This window comes from Mytilus edulis, chromosome 6 (genome assembly GCF_963676685.1).
Source record: "Mytilus edulis chromosome 6, xbMytEdul2.2, whole genome shotgun sequence".
In the NCBI taxonomy this organism is placed as follows: domain Eukaryota; kingdom Metazoa; phylum Mollusca; class Bivalvia; order Mytilida; family Mytilidae; genus Mytilus; species Mytilus edulis.
In genome coordinates, this window is record NC_092349.1 from 85,516,886 (window position 1) to 85,540,272 (window position 23,387).

A 23,387-nucleotide genomic window follows, 5' to 3' on the forward strand; every position below is an offset into this window, starting at 1 on the left:
ATTTTCATGCTCCTGGTAGATGGCAACTTAAATAAACAGCAACTCACTTTAAACAAGGCTTTTGATACCTTTATTCTGTGTGGGTTTTTGTTTTGAGATTTGCAGTATCCCAATTTTTTCCCAGGTTCTGTTTTTTACTTTTCAAATAACTTACATATTTGACTAGTTTCGTGTAAAATTGATTGTGATTTTTTTTTCTATCTAATTTTTTAGATTCTTTGCATAGTATGCCACAGTACGGAAAACACTGAATAATTTGAAGAAACAAAATCAATTTCATACTTCTTGTGCTATGCTTTGTCATAATGAAAACCATAAATCTTGTAAAAATATGATATGGTCTTGAATTGAATCTCATTTGGCACTTCATAAATTGAATGTTCTATACCACAAAAAATTGTTAATTGTCCAATGTTTTTGTATTGAAAACATGTATATTTTAATTTATCAGATAAACCCAAGGAGTGTTTCATTCCATTGCAGAATATGCAAAAGAGAGGCGAAAATTGCTAAGGGACATTCAAATTCGAAAGTCGAAAATAAACTGACGAAGCCATAGCTTGAAAAATTTAAACGTAACCTAAGAACAAACAACAGTATACAAAAACCAACACAACAAATTAAAGAATGAGGTTTATCTCAGGTGTTGTGAAAAGATGAACAGATTATACAAAATTATATTACGATTAACGTAAAACGAAAGCCTTCAATAATAATTAACTAATCATTTACTAATGCACTGTGTATAGATACATTTCAGGTATCAGTCATCCTTATAATTAAATATATTAACCTAGGAAGATATTGGCTCTCATTTAAGGTTCATCATAAGCAATTGAAAAATATGGCCGTGTTTACACCTCCAAAATTACTATGAGTACAGACAAACTGGTACATCCAGGAAAGTTTTAAGGCATGGCAGGAACTAGATATATAAAAGTTATATGAAGTCTTCGCTTTAGAAAATTAAAAACTTACCTGGATTTTGATGTTCATTTTTTTCCAGTCTGCAGAAGATAGCAAAATAAACAAACACCCGAGTTTCATTTGATACGGTCCACTCAGTTACACAGTTTAAACCTGTTAAATAACCTATTGTTTACAGGTGTATATTGTCCATCTATTGTCCATTTAAATCAATACTACTCACAACATTGATTATATGAGGGGAGCTTCTCAATCGTTTTCACTACTTAGTTAATTTTTGCACCTTCTGCAGGAACGAAAAAAGATGGATAGCAAAATCTAGAAAAGTTTATAATTTTCTGAAACATAAAATGCATTTAAAATTTATATATCTAGTTCCTGCCATCCCTTAAAACTGTTGTAGGTGTATAGGTTAGTCTGTACTCAGAGTAAAATTTGGGGTGTAACTACGGCCATTTTAGCCAAAAGGTTATGATGAACCTTAATAAGAGGAGACACCATGGAAACAATCAAAAACAATAAAGACAGGATATTATTAACAACAAGATCAATGAAACACTGACAAAACAAAAAAGACAAACAACAGTCTATAAAACTAAACCAAAAACTTTTGGGCACCCCAAAAAACTCCGGTGCTCCATTACAGTAAGCAGTTCATACTTCACTAGCTTCCAGTTTATGTGTTTATCATTGAAAATAATAGTTTGATCATGTCGAAATTGAAGGAAAGATGAAGGATTGTAACGACGACAAGAAGAACAATTTTACCATTTGAAATAACTTGGTTCAATAGCTTCTATGTTAACAGAAACCCTCTTCCAAAGACATCCCGACAGAAACAATTTGAGATATTTACTAACATGAACAACATAATGTTGAGCAGGATCTACCTATCCACGAAGAGCACCCGCAATATTACTCCCAGTTTCTGGTAGGGTTGATTTTGCTCAATCTTTGGGTTGGGTGATGTGTATTGCTGGCGTATATACAAAATTTAGTCCTAGTATCTATGATGAGTTTATTTATATATAATTGATTGGTTTTTTTTATTATCGAATTTAGTTTTATGTTTGCCACGGCATTGTCAGTTAGACTGATGAGTTTGATTATCTTCTTTGTATCGTTAGCTCTTTTTATCTTCATATAAAGAAGTTGCTACATAAAGTCTTGTCGTAAAGTTGAGTCGTAACCGACCCTCATTGTCAGTTTCTAGATCATCATGATGCATGTGAAGATGTAAAGTCTGCCTAATAAGAATCAGATTCAAGTCACTAAAGGTGGAGCACAGTTGGTCCTGTTTAGAATGACTACTTCCATTTGAAAAACACATTCTCCAAACCTAACAAATATGAAGTCAATAAATAGTATTTAACTATGAATTGTCTCTCTTTGGCTTAGGTATTATTTTTTAGAAACCAAATTGGTTTTAACCTATTTCTGAGTTAACTTTTAAAATTGTGAGATCTTTTAGTGAAAGGTGAATAAGTTAACTATTTCATACTATTGTAAATGAAATTGGACTTCGATTATAAGAACTGTAACCGATCATTTAGACTCTTAATATGAGTAACACCCCCTCAACGTAAGTAGTGTTACATTAACTCTAAAATATGGTTTTATTGCTGATTTAATGTGTATTAATAATTTGGAAATAATTTTCGTGAAGCACTCCACAAGTGGTTTCTTTTCGGAATGTATTTGGTTAAAGCATGATAATGCAGGATATCCTATACTAGTATATTGAATGACATGATGGTCTTTATAAGATATTTAAAATTGTATGCAGCTACGCTATTATGGAATGTTAAATAAAAGTTAAAGTAACTAACGTGAAATTGATACATATTACGACCTTTCTTAATCTGAACAGAACTATATCCTATACATATGAAGACAAATTAACTGACCAACAGCTTTTAAGCTTTTTAAATTAAAACTTATTGCATGCACCTTTCAAGCTAATATTGCCTTTTCTTCTGCAGTTTGATTGATTGATTGTTGGTTGCTTTACGCCGCATTAGCACAAAAAGGCTATATCGCGGCGATTCTGCAGTTTGTAATGTCCACTTATTTGAGACAACTCTTTATTCATATATTTTAAGATCACAGATGTATGATCTGGTTAAACGCATATTACTACGTCCTTGTTATAGCTCATTTGGATTAGTGAATGCACCTTGAGAGGCTGGTACTACAATCTAAAACAGTAATCGAAATACAAGACTTATTATTTAGTAAGCCTTGTATTAGAGACTAAAATAGTTGACACCATAACAACACATTAAAAATTCATATATCACCAAAGAGATATACCCGGGAATCGCATGAACAACAAACGAAACAAAATCAGTTGCGATGATGATGTAAGTTTCTCCTGCTGAACATTAATCTCCTCTCCTTCAATACGACTCAAGTCTTAGTAAAAATATTTCAATAGGGAATGTTTAAAAAATATTCAGATGAGACATAAAATTCAACGTTGGTGCTTTGATAAATTGATAAAATTCGAAAACATTTCTAATCTTTTGCACTTCATAAAGATCACAGTTGTTCTTTCACGTGTTTTTTAATGTTTTAGTAAGAATATTACGAATGAGATATGATGTATTAAAAATCAATTAAAGAAAGGCAAAATCATTGTTATTTAGAAATTTTCCAACTAATATATTGATATGTTAAACTAATAAACTTAATTTTTTACAACATGAGTGACGAAGCTTGATCAATTACAAATTGATCAATAGTTTTGTTTGTATATGTACAGGAAAGTCTTCGTTCAGTCTAAATATTATTTTAACAATCTTTATCAATTGGATAATGAAGTAGAACTGATTTTTTCTTGAATTTTTTGTCTCAAGGTATACCGTTGCTTTCTATTTCGCACACAAAGTTCAAGTGACCAGCACAGTGACTGTCATTCCAACCTCCAAAACTCCATTCCATACAATCCTCGATATGACTGCCATTATTTCCGTTATTTGGACCTGGTCCTCTCCAGTTGGTATAAACACCGACTGGTTTACCTGTTACCCATAACCAATTACCTTCTTTAGCCAAATCAGAAGCTCCGATCCAGGTATAATGAAATGTCCTGTCGTTTACATCATAGCTTTTTCTGCGGTCGTCCATGTTTCCCTTGATGTGCTATAGTTATAAAAATGTAAATCGTATCTTGTCCAACCGTCAGGACATCCGTTTGACTGGAAAATAATTCCCGAACCAGTTCCATTTTGAATTAAGAATCCATTTGCTAGGGTGAATAAAATCACGAGATTTATAGTAATACGCAGATACATCTTTCAAATATTCTCAACTTGATAGACGACCATCTACTCACTGAGATAATCTTTTTGTTATTTCAGTACTGAATGGACATTTACATCGATATACAAGAGCCTTGACTACAAATGAATGATCGTGTAAACTTTAACATTAAAATTCGAACGGGTCACTTAAAACTGGTCATAATCATTTCAAGTTTATGTCCGTATTCGACAGGTATAATGTTTGACCAACACAATAACTCTAGGTTTACACATACAACACCATTGTTTGATGACTATATTCAATGTCAAATAACTGCTTAAGGAGGGTGTATGATTCGACCACTTTAGTTTGTTCCTTGATTTTGTTATGCGACAACACCATCTTCAAGAAAGGTCACAATGAAATACCAAACTTGAGAACAGAAAATAGTCGAGACATGAGACTATCACCATTTAACTCAGGATCACTTGACCACTTTAAATCTATTCTGTCTGTAATGCTTTGGAAGAAAAATGCAAATAAAAACTATACTACTCTCAAAGGAAATGATTAAATCATTCGGAGTCTCATATGGTTATATCTCAAGGCGAGATTTACCTTTTTTTTTTTAGATAAAGCCATGAAATCTTCTCAGAGAGGAATTACGTAGAACATCACGTAGGACAAAACTAATGAAAGGAAGATAACTTCGACAGAGAACGACGAAATCCTACACAGGGTCATCTTGTAATACTTCATAATCGATCGTCCAAATTTTGTCTTGATAACTTAAAAAATAAAAACGGGAAGAAGTTATGTCAATAGAATATTGGAGGAGAAAAAAAATATCAGATTTATGTAAAAACTGGAATTTTGTCTTACATACCTATCAAACGCTATCAGACTAAATTTAGATATGAGCCACATATTTCTAGATATAAATTGTCTACGATAAAGTCTACATACTCAGGTTATGACGTAATTAGAAAAATATGTCGTACACGTAGGAGTTTTCGGTAGATTGGAAGCCAGGTTCAGGTTTAAACCACAATTTCCTTCGGAAATTGCCTGTACCAAGTCAGAAATGTAACAGTTATTTTCCATTCGTTCCGTTAATTGATATCGTTTTGTTTTATCAGTTTGTATGCTTAGTCTTTAGTTTTTTATGTTGTGTCTCCTGTACTATTATTTGTCGGTTTGTCTTTTTTATTTTTAGCCATGACGTCAGTTTATTTTCTATCTTTGAGTTTGACTGTCCCTATGGTATCTTTCGTCCCTCTTCAAGAAATGTAACAGTCGTTTTTCGATCGTTTCGTTGATTGATATCGTTTGATTTTGTCAGTTTTTACCTTGGAGTATAAAATAGCACTTGTATATATCTAATTTGTATTAATTCTACAGAAAGGGAATTTCTCAAAATGTTATAGTCGTTTGCATAAAATTCAAAGGTTTTGACATGATGCATGTTGGCCCCTTTTATATCCTAAAACCGAAAAGTATCAGGGAAAAAAGTATATCTTTTAATTGTTCAGGGGAGCCTATGCTGTCATATATCAGTTCTTGTATGTTCAAATGTTGTCTTAAATCAGTGCCTTAATTAGGACTTTAAATAACTTTTATAAGTGGAGATATGCAAATACTACCAAAAATAAACCCAATTCCAATCTTTTAAAAGCTATGAGCCAAGGTATTATAGGATTTTGTTTTGAAATATATTTTAAAGATATCATTGAGTGTAAAATGTTTGTAAGGGTCACTCATTTACTCATAAGTATTGTGTCGCAAAATTGGTGTGTTCAATTTTTGAGTATGTAAAATCCGTCAGTTTCGACATTTATATAAAAACAAAGTGATATTTATACACTTTTAAGAACATAAGAACTTAAAAATCTTCATTAGCTGTTTTTAACCACCTTCCTGGGGGATTTTTTATGGAATGAAATTCAAAACAGTGTGGCTGTGGCCATTGATTGACATATTAAATTCATCCATTGACTGGGACAATTTAGGTGAACGTTTGTATGTAACGACCACTGCTCACTATGTACTTTTTAAAGACACTTAAACTATTGGGTCACCAAAGGTTCTCAACACCTTAATAAAGTAATTCGAAAAACTAATCAGAAATAACACGATGTTTTGATTTATATCAAAAATATATAAATCAAAACATAAAGGTTATTCCTGATTAATTTTTTGAATTATTTTATAATTAAAGGCGTTAAAAAACCTTTGGTGAACCCACCGTTTAAATGTCTATCGTAGGTACTTCGTGAACAGTGGTCGTTACATACAAACGTCCACCTAAATTGTCCCAGTCAATGGATGAATTTAATGTGCCAATCAATGGCCACAGCCACACTGTTTTGAATTTCATTCTATTTTGCATGGTTTTCTGTGAGACAAACTCAATGTCCAGATGATTTTAGCCTGATAATTAATTTATGATATTTAAACAATATTAAAAGTCTGAATTATTTTACTATTTTTCAGTTTTAAAGTGCCAAATTCCTAATCCTTTCCAGTTTATAAAGTAATGGTTGTAAACAAAAAACAAAGGATGCAACGCCCTGAGCAAGATTTACATCAGACAGTTTCTGATGTTTTATCTATCATAAACATTGTAAACCCCGTTACAGTTTAGTTTGTTTTTTTCACTTTGGCGAGGAATTGACCTCATGAAGATTATTACAGAAACATGCAGTGTGTTGACGAAAACATGTCAATTATTACCCCCTGGGTGATATCAACTGCAGTGAGGACAGGTTTAGGCAAGTATTTAAAAACATAGGATGTTGCTATATGTCCATGAAATAATAACCGGGATGCAAAAGCATTATTTAAGAAAACTTAAAGATGGACATTTTAGACCAAACAATTGAATCTGATATTTGAAACATCGTCGTAGTTACATTAAAACATGAGAGAGAGAGAAATTGATTGAAAACGGAACATTACGAAAATATATCGAAAATGAAGTGACAGTGCGATGAGAAAAACGAAAAAGTAAAAAAAAAAAAAATTGTTTACAAAACATAGTATAGAAAAACAAAAATACTGAGCAACTGAGCAACACGAACCCCACAGATCACAAGTGCACAGAAAAGCAGACCCTGCTTGACTTGTTGCTCATGTAGGTACAAACTCGTGACCTACCGAATTAGACTTATTAATGAGTTTGTACTTACAAGAGCAAAACGTATTCATTTTTGACTTTTCTGTTGTGGTTTCGGTTGTTTAATGTGTTATGTCTCATATTTTGTAGTCCGTATAATTCGAAAATAGCCTATCAATACCATCATTGTCACGCAAGTTGTTTGGACTGGTATTGTGAAAATGTATGTAAAAATGTTCGTTACGTAAGTGCCTCACTGTTTGTGATGTCCTGTGGTATTTATCGGTGATGGAAGATGTTTGTTGTTGTTCTGTGGTTTGCATTTTATGTTGACTATTATTTATAATATTTGTGTGTGCGTTTTCTCTGTGATAAGTGTTCTTGTGTGTGTTTGCGCTGTATTGCTGCTAAGAAATGTTGTCATTTTAGAGATGATTTTTAACATTGTCATTTAAGTAGCAGGTTTGGTGAGCCATCAAACCAGGTTCAATGCAACATTTTTCTTAAAATGTCCCGTACCAAGTCAGACATACTAATTTGGCAGTTGTTATCAAATAGATCGTTTGTAACCCATATTTGTTTTTTTTTTGTTCTCAATCGGTTTATGACTTTTGAACAACGGTATTCTACTGTTGCCTGTACTCATACAATGCAGAGGTATCTTAATAGTACAACAACAAGGATCAATTCAAAATTTCAGTCTTAATAAGAAAGATTACACTTTTGAATATCATCGTCGCCAATAATAAACGTATAGTTAGAATTATATATCTGGTAGCCTTCTTTTTCGGTGTAAGATATAATTAGTAGTTCAGTGTAATAAAAGTATAAAGAAACGAGTTTGTGAACATTACAAGCAAACTTGATGCATAGATAAGCACAATCCAGTTATATACTAAAATATTAAAGATTCATATTGTTGATTATTGATTTACAGTTTTAATCAACGTTCGATTCTATTTCGCACACAAAGCTAAAGTGAGAAGCACAGTCATTGTCATTCCAACCTCCACCACTTAGGTCCATACAATCCTCTGTATGGCTGCCATGATGTGCGTTGTTTGGACCTGGTCCTCTCCAGTTGGTAAACACACCGACGGGTTTACCCGTAACCCACAACCAATTACCTTCTTCTGCCAAATCAGAAGCTCCGGCCCACGTATAAGAACTTGACCAGTCGTTTGCAAAAGTTTTCGACACATTCAGAAAACTTTGGATAAAACTGTCTTCATCGTTGTCCTCAATAATAACGAGGTGACCTCCAAACTGTTCACATGTATTTTCTGCGGTCGTCCAGGTTTTCCTGGATACACTATAATAATAACAATGAAGTGAATATTTTGTCCATCCAAAAGGACATCCATTCTGTTGAAAACTGTTCCTGGAGCAGTTCCATTTTGAAGCAAAAAGCCTTCGGCAAAAACTAATAAAACCATCAGGTTAAGAGTAATACACAGACGCATTTCACAAGTTATCCTGTATTTTGAAACGCCAATTTACTTACGTAGATAGCAGTAATATGTATGTTAGTTTTCTACTATAGGGACACTTATAAACTAGTTAACCTTATCTACAAATGAATACCAGTGTGCATGTAAACATCGGAATCTGGCTAGTGAAATGAGTCTCTTCAAATACCTTTTGTTTATTTACAGTTCATTACCTTATGAAAAAGATTTTGGAGGGTTAGTGTTACTTTGTCTGTAGTTTTCTATGTCTGTTTGTCTTTTATTGTCAGCTTATTTTCAATTCATGAGTTTGAATGTCCTTCTGGTATCTTTCGCCCCTCTTTTGAGCGTATAACCCACATCTTCCCGCTTGCTTCATACAGTTCTGATTTGCCTCAATATATAACATAACAATTAACTTTTCCATCAAGATAGTGCATTAAGTAAACATTTTGACTCAACCACATGTTTGGAGCATTGAATTAATGTCAAAATACTTGGTCAAATAGCTCTAAAACTGTTTCGGTTCTTTTATTACGTTAGCTCTCAAATATTCGGCTTTTAGTGTTCATCAGGAAGATTAACTCTGAAAATTTCTTCAAACGCATGCAATTCATACGGTGTTGTTTTTATTTTTACACACCTTAGATGCCCACGAGAAAGATTATACAGCTTTTGGTAAACATACAATACTGTAACGAAATGGGGGTCCCTTGAAATGGAACTTGTTTTCCCTAAAATTGTGTGATGATGTTGTTAAAACCTTACCGTTAATTGACTGTTCTTATAATATATTTCTTGTATAACCATGTTTGTTAACTTTTTATTATTCTTGTCTATGTTTTTACAATCGGAACACCTGTGAATTGTTTACTTCAAATGACGTTCAACACAATGACGTCATAACCTATTTTTGTTATGTCGTCGGCTCTGGATTTGGTAATTTAGGTGAATGGTAAGCCGAAATGGTAAATGGAAAACCAAATCGGTAGATTGGTTTGCCTAAGTATAAATACGACGGAGAAAACGGATAAGACTTCAGTACGACTTTACCCTAGGAAAGTAACACACGCTAATTCCAAGCGATTTAAATATACATGTACCGAAACCATTTACCAGACTAAGTAATAACCAGACTTTTTCCGTATAATGTGGGCTTGTCAGTTCCTTTAACAAGTTGCATTTAGAGAATAACTTCTCGAGAGAAACGTTATCTTTTGACATTGAATTTGATTTATCATTTTCCGATTACCAAACTATAGTTAGTAAACTTTCGGGGTATATATATATTTCCGCTATCCATTTTCTTTACGATATCCTAATAGAGTGAAGTATTTATTTGTTAGACTAGAATACTGTTACAAAAACCTATACAGAACCAACCTTAGATCTACCGGAATACCGCAAAGTACCACGATACCAGAGTACCACGCTACCAAAGAAGGGTCGCCAGTTATAACTTTAGTTCATATATACTTATACATTGTTATAAAAAGCATTCTTATAGCAACACACTAAGGTTTAATATTTATAGTTTACTCTAAGGCCTGACCGCTCAGTTTTCGTTACAATACAATTGTGCTTTACTAATTTGCTTAGAGCCATTCTCAACAAGTTATTATGCAGTAAATAGAATCAGATTACGACACATTCACACTACCAATGAATGGTTCTATATAGAAATGTTTTTAAAAAATCAATTGGTGTTTGTCTGAATTTCATAATTTCACACTTTGAAATGAATTTGTTTCTTTCATAAGTCGTAATACAAGTTAACGTATAGATTTTCCAGGTCAGGTATGCGTAATGGACATGCTTTAAATTGTGGATTACTTTGTGAATAAACAAATATGATAGTTATTCGATATCACCAGGCGTTATAAACTATACAATACGTTATAATAAATCCTAAAAAGAGTCTATGTTGCATGTATTGATCAAAAACAGTCATCTCAAAATAAGTCAACACCATGGCTAAAAGATGGTCACTAGCACACACCACGAATCACTACACAAAGAAACGATTGAGCAACACTAACATTACCTTCAACCGTGCTGAAATACTGTAAACCAACTTATTTTCGCGAGAGATTTATTTTCGCGACTTTCGCGAGTAGAAAAATAACGCGAATATGTAAAACTTGGATCTTCCCTTATTAAACTTCACCAATTAAATAAAAAAAATCGCGAAATTAAATAGCCGTGATGTGGTCAAGAAAAAGTAAAACGCAAAATAAAGTATCCGCGAAAATAAGTTTGTTTACATTAAGTTACCTTCAACCGTACTGAAATAAAATGGTAACTTGGCGTATGCATTTTCATTGCTTTAGTGTTATTGTATATATAAAGAAAAGTACGTACGTACGCAAACAAACTAGTTTTAAGAACATGAATATCCTTGATATACAACCAATTAAACTTATACATTGTAATCAATAATAAAAGACTTGGTGAAATTCGGATGCCGTTGAAATAAAACGGTAACTTGATGTATGTATTTTCATTATTTAGTGTTATTGTAAAAATTAAACTTATCATCAATAAACAAAAACTGTATACGTTGAATACTTTATACATACATTGGTAATCATCTGAATTGACATCTCATAGAACAAATATCTACACGGTCACCCATAGGTGCGAAAACATTAAATAAAACAGGTATTATATATTGATCACAAGAGTTTATAAAACATATAAGAAATGTCAATGTAATGTCCAAACCTGATTGAAGTGAAGTTTAAGAATCGGCTATGATATTTTACGATTGGTCAATAGTATGATTTACCTATTGATATCGCATGGGTGGTATTCATTATTAATGATTGTGTGATCCTCTCTACAGAAGTTCATTTTAAGACTTAGGAATCAACAATGCTATCATTGCAACAACAGATTTATACAATTTTTTCTACCTAGAATTAAACAGTAATAAATTCTTCCATTAGAAATTATATTCCAGAAATAGTATTCCAATTGGAATTGACATAATAAAGACAGTTATATTACTTAAAAACATGACACTTTCCCTGAACTATCTGATCAACAAGTTTCTATTTCTGTCATAATTCGTTTAAGGACTATGTATTTGTGTTATTGTACTATTATTTTTTTTGAATTCGTGTCTTTCTTGTTTGCTAATGTGCCTTGTTGCATTTCTGTAAATATCTACAATGCAATTTCCCTTAGGAACTTGTTTTACAGCTAAAACTGTACCACTTTAACTATGAAGCTTTGAAAAAAAAAATTCTAGAATGGAAAGTTCATAAACTTCTATTTTTTTCAAAGGTCAAAATATAGGGCTGTGTGGCCTATTTTCAACGTTTACATGCCCCGAACTTCTAAGAGTTTAAACTTACACTAAAATTCTCTATCGCACGCAGGTAAATTATCACGTTGTAATTGGTTTAACGCTGTCACGTGGTGACTCCCTATGGATCCGTAGGGGGTTAGTAAATTTCATACGGGGTTCATGACGTCATGTCTACTGTTAATGGTGACGTCGTCCATGAATGTGATTGTGTTTTATTGTTTATTTCTCTACAAAAAGCAGCAGAAAAGTTCAGCGTGCGATATATTCGATATACGGTTCACTACTGAGCCCCTACATACCATAGAGGGTGAATAAAATCCATGTCACATCAGGTTGCATACAAAAATAGGTCGAAAAAAGTATTCCCTTGAAAAGGCAGTTGTAGGTAATGAATCCTACTTTTCATTGCATTAAAACGTTTCTGGGTCATTATTTCTTTTTTATTTATGTTTCTATAGAATATTTTCTAAACTTTAGATCCCTCGGTAACTAAACATTGTATAGAGGAAAAAGAGGTAAACATTTGATTGGTCAACTCCCAATTCATTTTTATCTTATATGCAATGAAATGTTATGTGAACTTTTGTTTATGGTACTGGACAGGATAAACTTTACTCATATCAAGTGATTCTTTTTTTGAAATAAAGAAAAATTCTGCATAATTTTTTTTAAAAAGTGCAAATTTAACAAAGACTTCAAATTGTTTACACCTAATATGGGAAGCTGTACATGCACCTTTGACCTTTTAAGTACTCTCATGTGTTTTTGCTATTTAAGGAAAATATTTTAAAAAATGATATATTTTGAGTGGATTGAGTCTTCAAAACGAATTTTATAAGAATCGCTGTCGATTTCGTGTAACATTATACTAGATTTTTCTCAAACTATTGAATTGATTATGAAAAAAGCTGACAGGAATGCTCGAAATAACCAGTTTTACAAAGAAAAAGTTACTTTCAGTTTATACCACCAAATCATAGTACGTCACATCCGGTTGCATACGAGAATAAATCGAAAAAGTATTTCTTGAATTTGACTAAATCCTGTTTCCAACAGATCCGTAACATAGGACGGATTCGATCATATATAACGGAGGACGCATGCAAAACTCATGTGTGCTCTTCTGTTACGTCGCGACTTGATTATGGTAAAGCTTTAATGTATAGTGTGAATGTTTCGAGTCTATCCAAACTTCAGCGTGTTCAGAACACAGCTGCGAGGCTAGTAAACCACAAAAAGGAGTTTGAACATATAACTCCAACACTTATGACTCTTCATTGGCCATCATTTAAATTCCGATACCAATACAAACTGTTGCTTTACGCATTAAAATATTCATATTCTTGCTGACAAATTCAGTATAAATAAGTGAAATGCCTTATTGACAACTATACCACATCTAACTTGTTAATTCTAAGTAATCCTAAAGTCGTGTAATGTATTGTGAATATGAAATACATGGCGTTATTAAATACGGCGGGTCTGAGTATGTTTTTACACTAATGTACGTGTTAACAAGCAAAAAGCAAGTAGTATGGTGAAATGAACTAGAGGCTCTAAAGAGTGTCGCTCACCTTGGTCTATGTGCATATTTAACAAATGACACACATGAATTCATGACAAATTGTGTTTTGGTGATTGTGATGTGTTTGTAGATCTATCTTTACTAAACATTCTGGCTGCTTACAATTATCTCAATCTATTATGAACTTAGCCCATTAGTTTCAGAGGAAAATATTTTGTAAACATTTACAAAAATTCAGAAAATTGTTAAAAATTGACTATAAAGGACAATAACTGCTTAAGGGGTCAAAAGACCATTTTGCTTATGTTCGACTTATTTGTAGATCTTACTTGGCTGTTAATTATTGCTGTTTACAGTTTACCTCTTTCTATAACATAATAATATTGAAGATAATAACCAAAAACTGCAAAATTTTCATAAAATTACCACTTCAGGAGTAGCAACTAAACAACAGGTTGCCTGATTTCTCTTAAAATTTCAGGGCAGATACTTGACTTAATGAACAATTATACCTCATGTCTGATTTGTTCTAAATACTTTGGTTTCAGAGTTATGAGCCAAAAACTGCTTTTAACCCTTATGTACTATTTTTATACATGTCAACCATATTGGTTAGTAGGTGGGGTCAGCAGACCCATTTTTAAACAAGATATCTTAAGGATGATTGTGGTCAAGTTTGGTTTAATTTGTCTCGATGTTTCAGAGAAGATTTATGTAAAAGATTATAAAAATTAACGAAAATTTGTTAAAATAAAGACTATAAAGGGAAATTACTCTTGAAGGAGTCAACTGTCAATTTTGGTCATGGTGACTTGTTTGTAGATCCGACTCTGCAGGGCTTAAAGATCTTAACCTAATGAACATATTTACCCCTTGTCAGATTAACGCTTTGGTTTCAGAGATATAAGCCAAAAACTGCATTTTACCCCTACGTTCTATTTCCAGCCATGTCGGCCATCTTGTTTTGCAAGTAGGGTCATCGGACACAGTTTTTAAACAAGTTACACTAAGGATGATTCAGGCCAAGTTTGGTTAAATTCGGCATAGTAGTTTCAGAGGAGAAGATTTTTGTAAAAGTGAACGACGACTTCCAATGACTGACGACGACGACGGACGACGGACGACGGACGCCAATTTTGATGAGAAAAACGCACTTGAGTCAGGTGAGCTAGCAATAAAGATATAAAAGCGAAACTACGTACCTCGTGAAATTTATTATATATTTACTAAAAAGTGATAAATCCAATATTTCTAAATTTCTAAATGAAATAAATTTATATGTTCATTTACAGGTAAATCGTCATTTCAAATACTTTCATCATATTTGTTATCGTTAATCAAAATAAAGCCTATATTTGGTTGAATTTACTGCTTTAATTGGTCCAATGTCTACCATTGCCCTCTTTTTCGCAAACAAAATTCAAGCGAGAAGCACAGTTGTTGTCGTTCCAACCACCAAAACTCCAGTCCATACAATCCTCCTCAAAATATCCATTTCCATTATTAGGATTAGGTGCTCTCCAGTTGGTGTACAAACCGAGTGTTTTGCCCGTTATCCACAACCAATTACCCTCCTTTGCCAAATCGGAGGCACCGATCCAGGTATAATTAAATGTCCAGTCATGTGCATAATTTCTTGACAATGTAAGAAACCTTTTGATAAATCTTTCGATAAAACTGTTTTCATCGTTGTCTTCTATAACCACGAGTTGACCACCGAACTGTTCACATGTATTTTCTGCAGTTGTCCACGTTTGTCTGGATGAACTATAATGATAACAGTGTAAATCATATCTTGTCCAACCGTCAGGACATCCGTTTTGCTTAACAATAGTTCCTAAACCAGTTTCATTTTTAAGCAGGAATCCTTTGACAAAGGTGAATAAAATCGACAGATGTAAAGCCATATAAAGATGCATTTTGCTAATTGTCATAAACGTCAATCTTCTCACTGAAAAAAGGTTGATGTAAGTCTCTGCTATAGGGACAATGATGACATATGTATTAACCTTACTACAAATAAATAACAGAGTACATGTGAACATAGGAATCTGTATAGGGAAAACGGGTCATTTAAACCAAGTACTATGTATTGACAGGGTCCTACCTTATTTACCATATTGAGCATATAACCACATTTCAGATGCTCAGAAGACAGATTTTCCAGGTTTAAGTAAACATTTAATTAAATTGTGGTTCACATAATTGCTTAGTGCCTTTTCTCAGCAAATTATTTACAGAAAATTGTCTTAGACGACGATACGTTCACTTTCCATATGAACAGTTGATTGTTTGAAAACTATTGTATATCTCCACATGCTCCAGGTGTTATAAATTATTGCATACGTTATAATAAATCGTCAACACAGTCTATATTACATGTAATGTTTTTATTCCAATGAATGTTATAAAAAAAAACAGTCTAATAGTATATAATAAGATTTACACTAGTTATGTACCAGAAAAAATCATTCCAATGTTCAGAAGCCAGCATACTGTACATGTTTTTATATTTTGTCCAGCAAAAGCCATAAGACTTAACACTTCGTTCATTTAGAAATAAAATAATCCAAAGTAGACCCGGACTGTTATTTATGTTTAGACAAGAACAAATAAACCGTATCCAGCACACTATTTTCAACAAGATGTACTAAACGAAAGTATCAAGGAATACACGATATTTAGTAGGGTAAGACATTGGCTCTTATCTTTTGGGCTAATGCCTTGACTGCTATTTTATGTACATCAGGAGGGATCAGGGAACTGCACATTACAATAATATTTGTATGTGAACAAGAAGTACCATGTGTTGCGTTTTCATCGTTCATCAACTTTCCTTTCACCGAACTTTTAAAGTGGGGAGTTTTACTTGTTGCAACTTCCTATAGAAAAGCTTATTTTATACCGAGTTTAGCCGTTATTTTGATAGATTTATTATCATTTCTATTTCTTGCAAGTTTCAGACTTATTTATATTGAAAGAGATTCGAATATATCTAAGGGACATTCAGACTTGTAAGTCAAAAATTAAACTTACAACGCCATGCCAAAAAAAAACTTTAAAAAAACTGACATTATACAAAACACAATATACAAAACATAAGACTGAGCAACAAGAACCCAACCAAAAACTAGGGGATTGGAAATAGTAATAAGTCGTTAATGATTTTTAACAATTTTCCTTGCAGTGCATTTAAGAAGGTCAACGGTATTTCGGTTTATTATCTAAACATTTTACGACCTCTGAGTCTTTAACAATGTTAAAATTATGTAATAACAAATCCAGTAGAAATATAATATTTCACAGTCACAAGAATAAAGAATGTTTCTTCGGAAATCTCTGTCGGCAGTACTAGACGTGTATAGCTAAGGATTATATTTCTCATAATCTTTTTTTTTTGGTACATTATCATCGCAAAACACCCGAAATAGTTTTCTCTCAATCGATTTATGACATTTAAACAGCGGAATACTGCTGTTGCCTTTATATGTGAAGAACGCGAATGACCTTTTTATGCCGGAAAATTAAACGTGAAATTAAGAAAGAAAAACTGTATACATTATACGAACATAGGTAATAAGCTAAACTGAAAACTATTGCAAAAAATATATACACGGTCACCAATAGGTGCGAAAAAATTAAATAAAACAGGTATTATATATTAATAACAAGAGTTTATAACACATGTAAAAATGTCGATTTAATGTCCATATCTGATTGATGTGTAGTACGAGAATCGGCTATAACATTTAACGATTGGTCCATAATATCATTTACTAGTTGATATTACATAGGTGGTATTATAATCGTATATGTGTACCCTCTGACAGACGTTCATGTGGTGACTTAGTAATTAGAAATGCTATAATTGCAGCAAAAAATTTACACCATCTATTCCATTATACAATACCTGATTGTGGAGAAAGTGTTCCGTGATTAAATTGACATTGCACAAAACATAAATGCGTTACTATATTTAGGAAATAAACACAACTAGTTGCAGTATAAAGTAATATTTCTCAGTAGAAAGTATTTCTAAAAATATCATTCAACTTGGAACTGTCATAATAAAGACAGTTATATTCCGTAAAAGTATGACACAAGCCCTGAAATATCCGATCAACAAGTTTCTATTTCTATCAAAATTCATTTAAATATTCTGTTGATGATGTATCAAACATCTCGAATATCATAATCATCATGAATACAAATGTATCATATATTGTTGTCGAAATTGTTCGTATACAATATTATTACGTACCTTGCTCGGATTTGTTAGTTAGGCAATGTGTTGATATGCAATACGACATATCAAACATGTGAATAATTGTATTAAAAAGACAACATTACTGTACAATAATATGCCTTTAAATATATATTATAAAAGAAGATGGGGTATAATTGCCAATGAGACAACTCTCCACAAGAAAACAAAATGACAACGACATCAACGTTTATAGGTCACACCACGGGCTCCAACAATGAGCAAAGCCCATACCGCATTGTCAGCTATAAAAGGCCCCGAAATGACAATGTAAACCAATTCAAATGAGAAAATTAACGGCCTAAATTATGTACAAAAATTGAACAAAAACTAATATGTAACACATAAACAAACGACAACCACTGAATTACAGGCTGTTGACTTGGGACAGGCACATACATAATGAAAAGGGGCGCGTTTAAACATGTAAGCGGGATCCCAACCATCCCCTTACCTGGGACAGTGGTATAACAGTACAACATAATTTATGAAAATCAGCTGAAAAAGGCTTAACACTCATCAGATGAATAAAAATAAGTTTGTTTAATTCCCATTTACATTACCAAAGTGCATGAGATGAATCATATGTCGAATGCCTTAAAAAGGTAATCGCAAATAAAGATCATCGACTCAGATTTAAACTTTTTTTTACGAGACATTATGTAAATCATTCAGCAGTATCCTAAACAGAAGTGTCTGTTTTCAACAATAATACGATTATAAACTTAAAAAATGCTCCATCTACGAACATTCATGGCACCTCCGTCTTGTAATAACTGACCATCTTGTGATGAATATAGTATACTCATTCAAGAAGTACTCGTTTGTTAACTTTATTACTATATCCTTGTAGCCAGTGTGTTACTTAAGAAATAATTCATGGAAGCCATATATTTGTTGGAAATTTACACATGGCCTGGGCCGTGATATTCGAATTTTATCCTGAGCGTTAGCGAGGGATAAAATTAACGAATATCACGGCCCAGGCCATGTGTAAATTTACAACAAATCTATGGCTTCCATGAATTATTTCGATTCTAATAGGACAAATACGATCATTAAAAAACTGAAGCGATGATGGGTATACCGTGTGTGTGGCTGTTCTATTTTACCCACTGTTCGGTAAATGTAAAACAAATCTAATAAACCTGCATGAATGATTTCTTAAATAACCGCTAGAAAAAAATGTGATTACTTTTTTTACTTCTCAGTAAACCCAACATTTGCAATTTTAGATTTGCATTTTTTATCGTAAGCTACCGTCAAATTCACTGTTGACATGTTGTAACCAAGGAGCCGCCATGTTGACTTGCTGAAATCAGTAAATGTGCGAATATTGCAATAGAACAGAAAACAAGCAACACCTACCTCAATACTTTATTTTAATGCAATTGTATCCGAGTTTAGAAGGTAAACGCAATCGAAAAACCTTCAGCTTTGACGTTTTCATTCGTATGACGTCATGTTATGAAATGACGTTAATGCGCAAAAATCACTACTGGAATTTCGCGGAATTTTAATTTGTTTTGTTTTTGTCCATTTTTCCGTTCTCTAATGTGTAAATTCTTTTTGTTATGCATCATAATCAGAATAAATGCTCTGTAGGGTTTTATTCAATTGTAATTGTTAACACAGCGAAATCCACAACCGTTTACACATAGGTTACGATACATGTGGATTTACGTGGGAGGCATATTTAAACAGCCATTTGTGTACATCTTGGAGTCTGCGCTAAGTATAGATATATCGAGAATTTTATCACGGTGTTGTTTACAAAGCGAAAGAAGCACGTCATATTAGAATATTTAGTTTATATCCATTTGGTTTAGTCTGATGCACAGGTGTTTGGACGGTCTTGATCGAACCTGGTGAAGTTATTTTTAAAACATGTGTACTGTTAAAACACTTTCGTATCGTATGCTGATTTAGTCATATTGACAAGACCAATCATTTTACTCATATGACATATCAACAAATAATTATTCTTCTCAATGATACAGCAATAAATCAAGTTGTTTTGTTGTTATGAGCAAGTGAATCGGTAAGAGTTTTATTTTAACTATAATTGTAATAATCATTAAGGAAATTTTTGATTGTTTTTTGTTTTGTTTTTAGCAATATTAAATTGTAGTTTTTTTACCAGCCTTATATAGAATTATGTAATTGTACTCTTATAGCATGTACATGTAATAATTAGTAGATTGAAAATCCACAAATATCATTATTGATAAGATAACGTTTTGTATACTTATTTCTGCATTACTTGTAGCATTTATTGTAATAATTCAATTATTATATATCATTATTCAATATTCATAATATAATATGATTAGTCAATTGATGTAAACAATTTGTTTTAATCATTCAAGAAGAAAATAAAAGAAAAGCATGTAATGCCACACAAATATGGTGGTTCTTTGGGAGGTTTAGGTTTAAGGAAAGTGTGTGCTCTTTTGACACTTTGCGTGTGTGTCTCTGTCCTATATGTTCTCCCATTTTTTTGTATTATAGTCCTGTCATGTAATTTTGTATATTTAACATTGCTATAAACGCGGGAGGTTTGGCATGCCAGAACACCAGGTTCAATCCACCATTTGTGTTCTATACGAAGTTAGGAAAATGGTCATTGTTATATTATAGTTCGTTTCTGTGTGTGTTACATTTTAATATTGTGTTTCTGTTGTGTCGTAGTTCTTCTATTATTTGATGCGTTTCCCTCAGTTGTAGTTTGTAACCCGCATTTGTTATTTTATCTATTTATGAATTTCGAACAGCAGTTTACTACTGTTATCTTTATTTGGCAAAATTTAGTGTTTGAAGACTGTTATTCTTTCTGTGATTTTTTTACTAAATGCTTTTCTATGGTTTTCAACCTTTGAATATTGATAGTCCTTTTCAAATCTACCGCCTCTTTTCTTCAAGAATAAACAAGAAAGGAAAATCAACAAATAATCACCATGATATGGGTACATTTTGATTTTGACACAGCATTTCGAGGCGTTAATGACTCTAAATTTTAAATATACGAGCCGGTTACTTGTACATGACTTATGTTATTACATTATAAATTAATAATTATCACCGACAGAATAACCGAATCATATGATTTTGCTGGAATGAATGGTAGCAGAGGATGTTTTATGACAGAAGTAAGACGGTCAATAGCTTTAATAATATAGTGTTAATAACCTCCATATTCTAACAAATTTAAATTATCTTTCATAAAATATTACTATTCTCACATAAAATTAGCCAGTGTCAATGAACGTTCATCTTTAGAGTTCTAGACTTCTGCCTAAAGTCAGTGACATGATATACAATGAATTATGCAATGCATGACAACAAGATTTGAACCTGAACTTTATTATGGGTATACAATAAAACAATGCACCGGCAATGATATCAACTAAGAAGTAATATGAAATTTTAAAGAAATTTGTTCTTTTAAATAGTCCTGGAATTTAATTGTTTTGCACATAAAGATTCCATCACTACAACAAGTGTGTTACGATATTTCTCTACTCGAAGCAGCTAAATTTTTGTATTTATAGCGGGAGGCTTGCTGAGTTTTAGTGGTGGAATCTGTTTCTCTTATGAGTTTTGCTATCCTTTTCAAAGATTTGTAGGAAGATGTGTTCTTTATAGGTGACGTCACAATAGGAAATTCAGAAGAAATCAAGAAAATTTAACGTCACAATTGAATTCGACCAATGATGAGGCTATTTTCAACCACTGGGTCGATGCCACTGCTGGTGGAGATTTATTTCCCCGAGGGTATCACCAGCCTAGTAGTCAGCACTTCTGTGTTGACATGAGTTATAATTGATTTGTTCATAATTATAAATTAACTGTTAACAAAACTTTGAATTTTCGAAAAACAAACTCAGGCTTTTCTACCTCAGGAAAAGATAACCTTTTAGGAATTTTTGGTCCTCAGTGCTCTTCAACTTCGTACTCTATTTGGCCTTTTAATCATTTTTTTATTCGAGCGCCACTGATGAGTCTTATGTAGACGAAACGCGCGTCTGGCAAAATTTTAATCCTGGGATCTATGATAAGTTTATTTGCTGAGTAAAGATATTTAACTAGTGATGAGAATTATGAGAAATGTGAAAACATCACAAAAATAAGGGAAATTAAAATATAAAAATAGAAGATCAACAAAACCAAATATAACATCAAAATATAAACAAGAAACATAACCCTTGTAAATTGTGTATCTGGAAGATAACTTTTATAGAAAGAAAATTTGATCCACTCTTTGTATCATCATGCTATTACACCGACGAAGAGATACCCTTGATTACTTACAGTAAAATAAATCCCACAGAACATGAGTGTGGATAAGTGTTCTTAGACTTATCTAAGGTGTAAACAGTGTTAACCATACGAAACGTTCAACCTCCTAAAAAGGAAGACCGAAACTCCTTTACCAATGCACTACAATAAAACAATCGGTAAAACTGAGACGATACACACTTTTTTCTACATCATTGTTCTATATGACTGATTTAGAATTTAACTTTTCTTTCAAATCTAATATTCTAAAACTTAAAAATAATTATGTTATCGCTCTTGAAATGAAAAATCATATTTTTCCAAGAATAATATTAAGCGGTCATTAATTACAACATGCAACGCATTAAAAAAAATACATAACACAGTTTTCCGTGACGAGGATATTACAGTAAACAACTAATTAATGTTTGTTATGACAATAATAGTTTATTTACTAATAACCATTGTAATGCTGTTATTAAACAAGTTTTTATTTTGACAATTATACACTGGTTGTAAACCGTGAAACATGAACTTTGCCAAAAGCTAGTATAAATAACTAAGATATTAAAATAGTCCAATGCCCTTTCAAGACGTCATAATTATATGGACTTAGGCAATGCGTTATATGATGAAAGTGATATATAGACGTTTTTATAAATTGTTAATGAAAAACTCCAACTGATATCAACAGTGCTTATCTCAACCAAAGGATTAAAAGAGGGACGAAAGATACCAAAGGGACAGTCTAACTCATAAATCTTAAACAAACTGACAACGCCATGGCTAAAAAGGAAAAAGACAAACAGAAAAACAATAGTACACACGACACAACACGATTAATGTAGTCAGTGAATTAAAAAGAACTTCATTTGTCATTTCGGGGCCTTTTATATCTGACTATGCGATATGGGCTTTGCTCATTGTTGAAGGCTTTATGGTGACATATAATTGTTAAGTTCTGTCTCCTTTGGTCTATTGTGGAGAGTTGTCTCATTGTCAATCATACCACATCTTCTTTTTTTATATTCAAAATAAGACAAATTATATCTGCATCGTTCATCTGGTAGCTCCTAATAACTAGAGGCTCTAAAGAGCCTGTGTCGCTCACCTTGGTCTATGTGAATATTAAACAAAGGAAGCAGATTGAAAATTGACTACAAAGGTCAATTACTCCTACAAGGGTCAATTGACCATTTCGTTCATGTTGACTTATTTGTAGATCTTACTTTGCTGAACATTATTGCTGTTTACAGTTTCCCTATATCTAT

The 23,387-nt window shown here is 32.5% G+C and overlaps 2 protein-coding genes across 2 annotated transcripts; both read right to left on the reverse strand.

Moving 5' to 3' along the window:
- Positions 1–8,227: 8,227 nt before the first annotated feature.
- Positions 8,228–14,532, reverse strand: LOC139526702 (C-type lectin domain family 4 member M-like). The gene is made up of 2 exons (XM_071321863.1): positions 14,507–14,532; positions 8,228–8,600 (listed from the first exon to the last, which is right to left on the reverse strand). The coding sequence occupies exons 1-2, from the start codon at positions 14,530–14,532 to the stop codon at positions 8,228–8,230; spliced, it is 399 nt and encodes a 132-aa protein (XP_071177964.1).
- A 415-nt stretch (positions 14,533–14,947) lies between these two features.
- On the reverse strand, positions 14,948–15,493 carry LOC139526703 (perlucin-like protein). Its single transcript, XM_071321864.1, has one exon. The coding sequence runs from the start codon at positions 15,491–15,493 to the stop codon at positions 14,948–14,950; it is 546 nt and encodes a 181-aa protein (XP_071177965.1).
- Between the last annotated feature and the right edge of the window lie 7,894 nt (positions 15,494–23,387).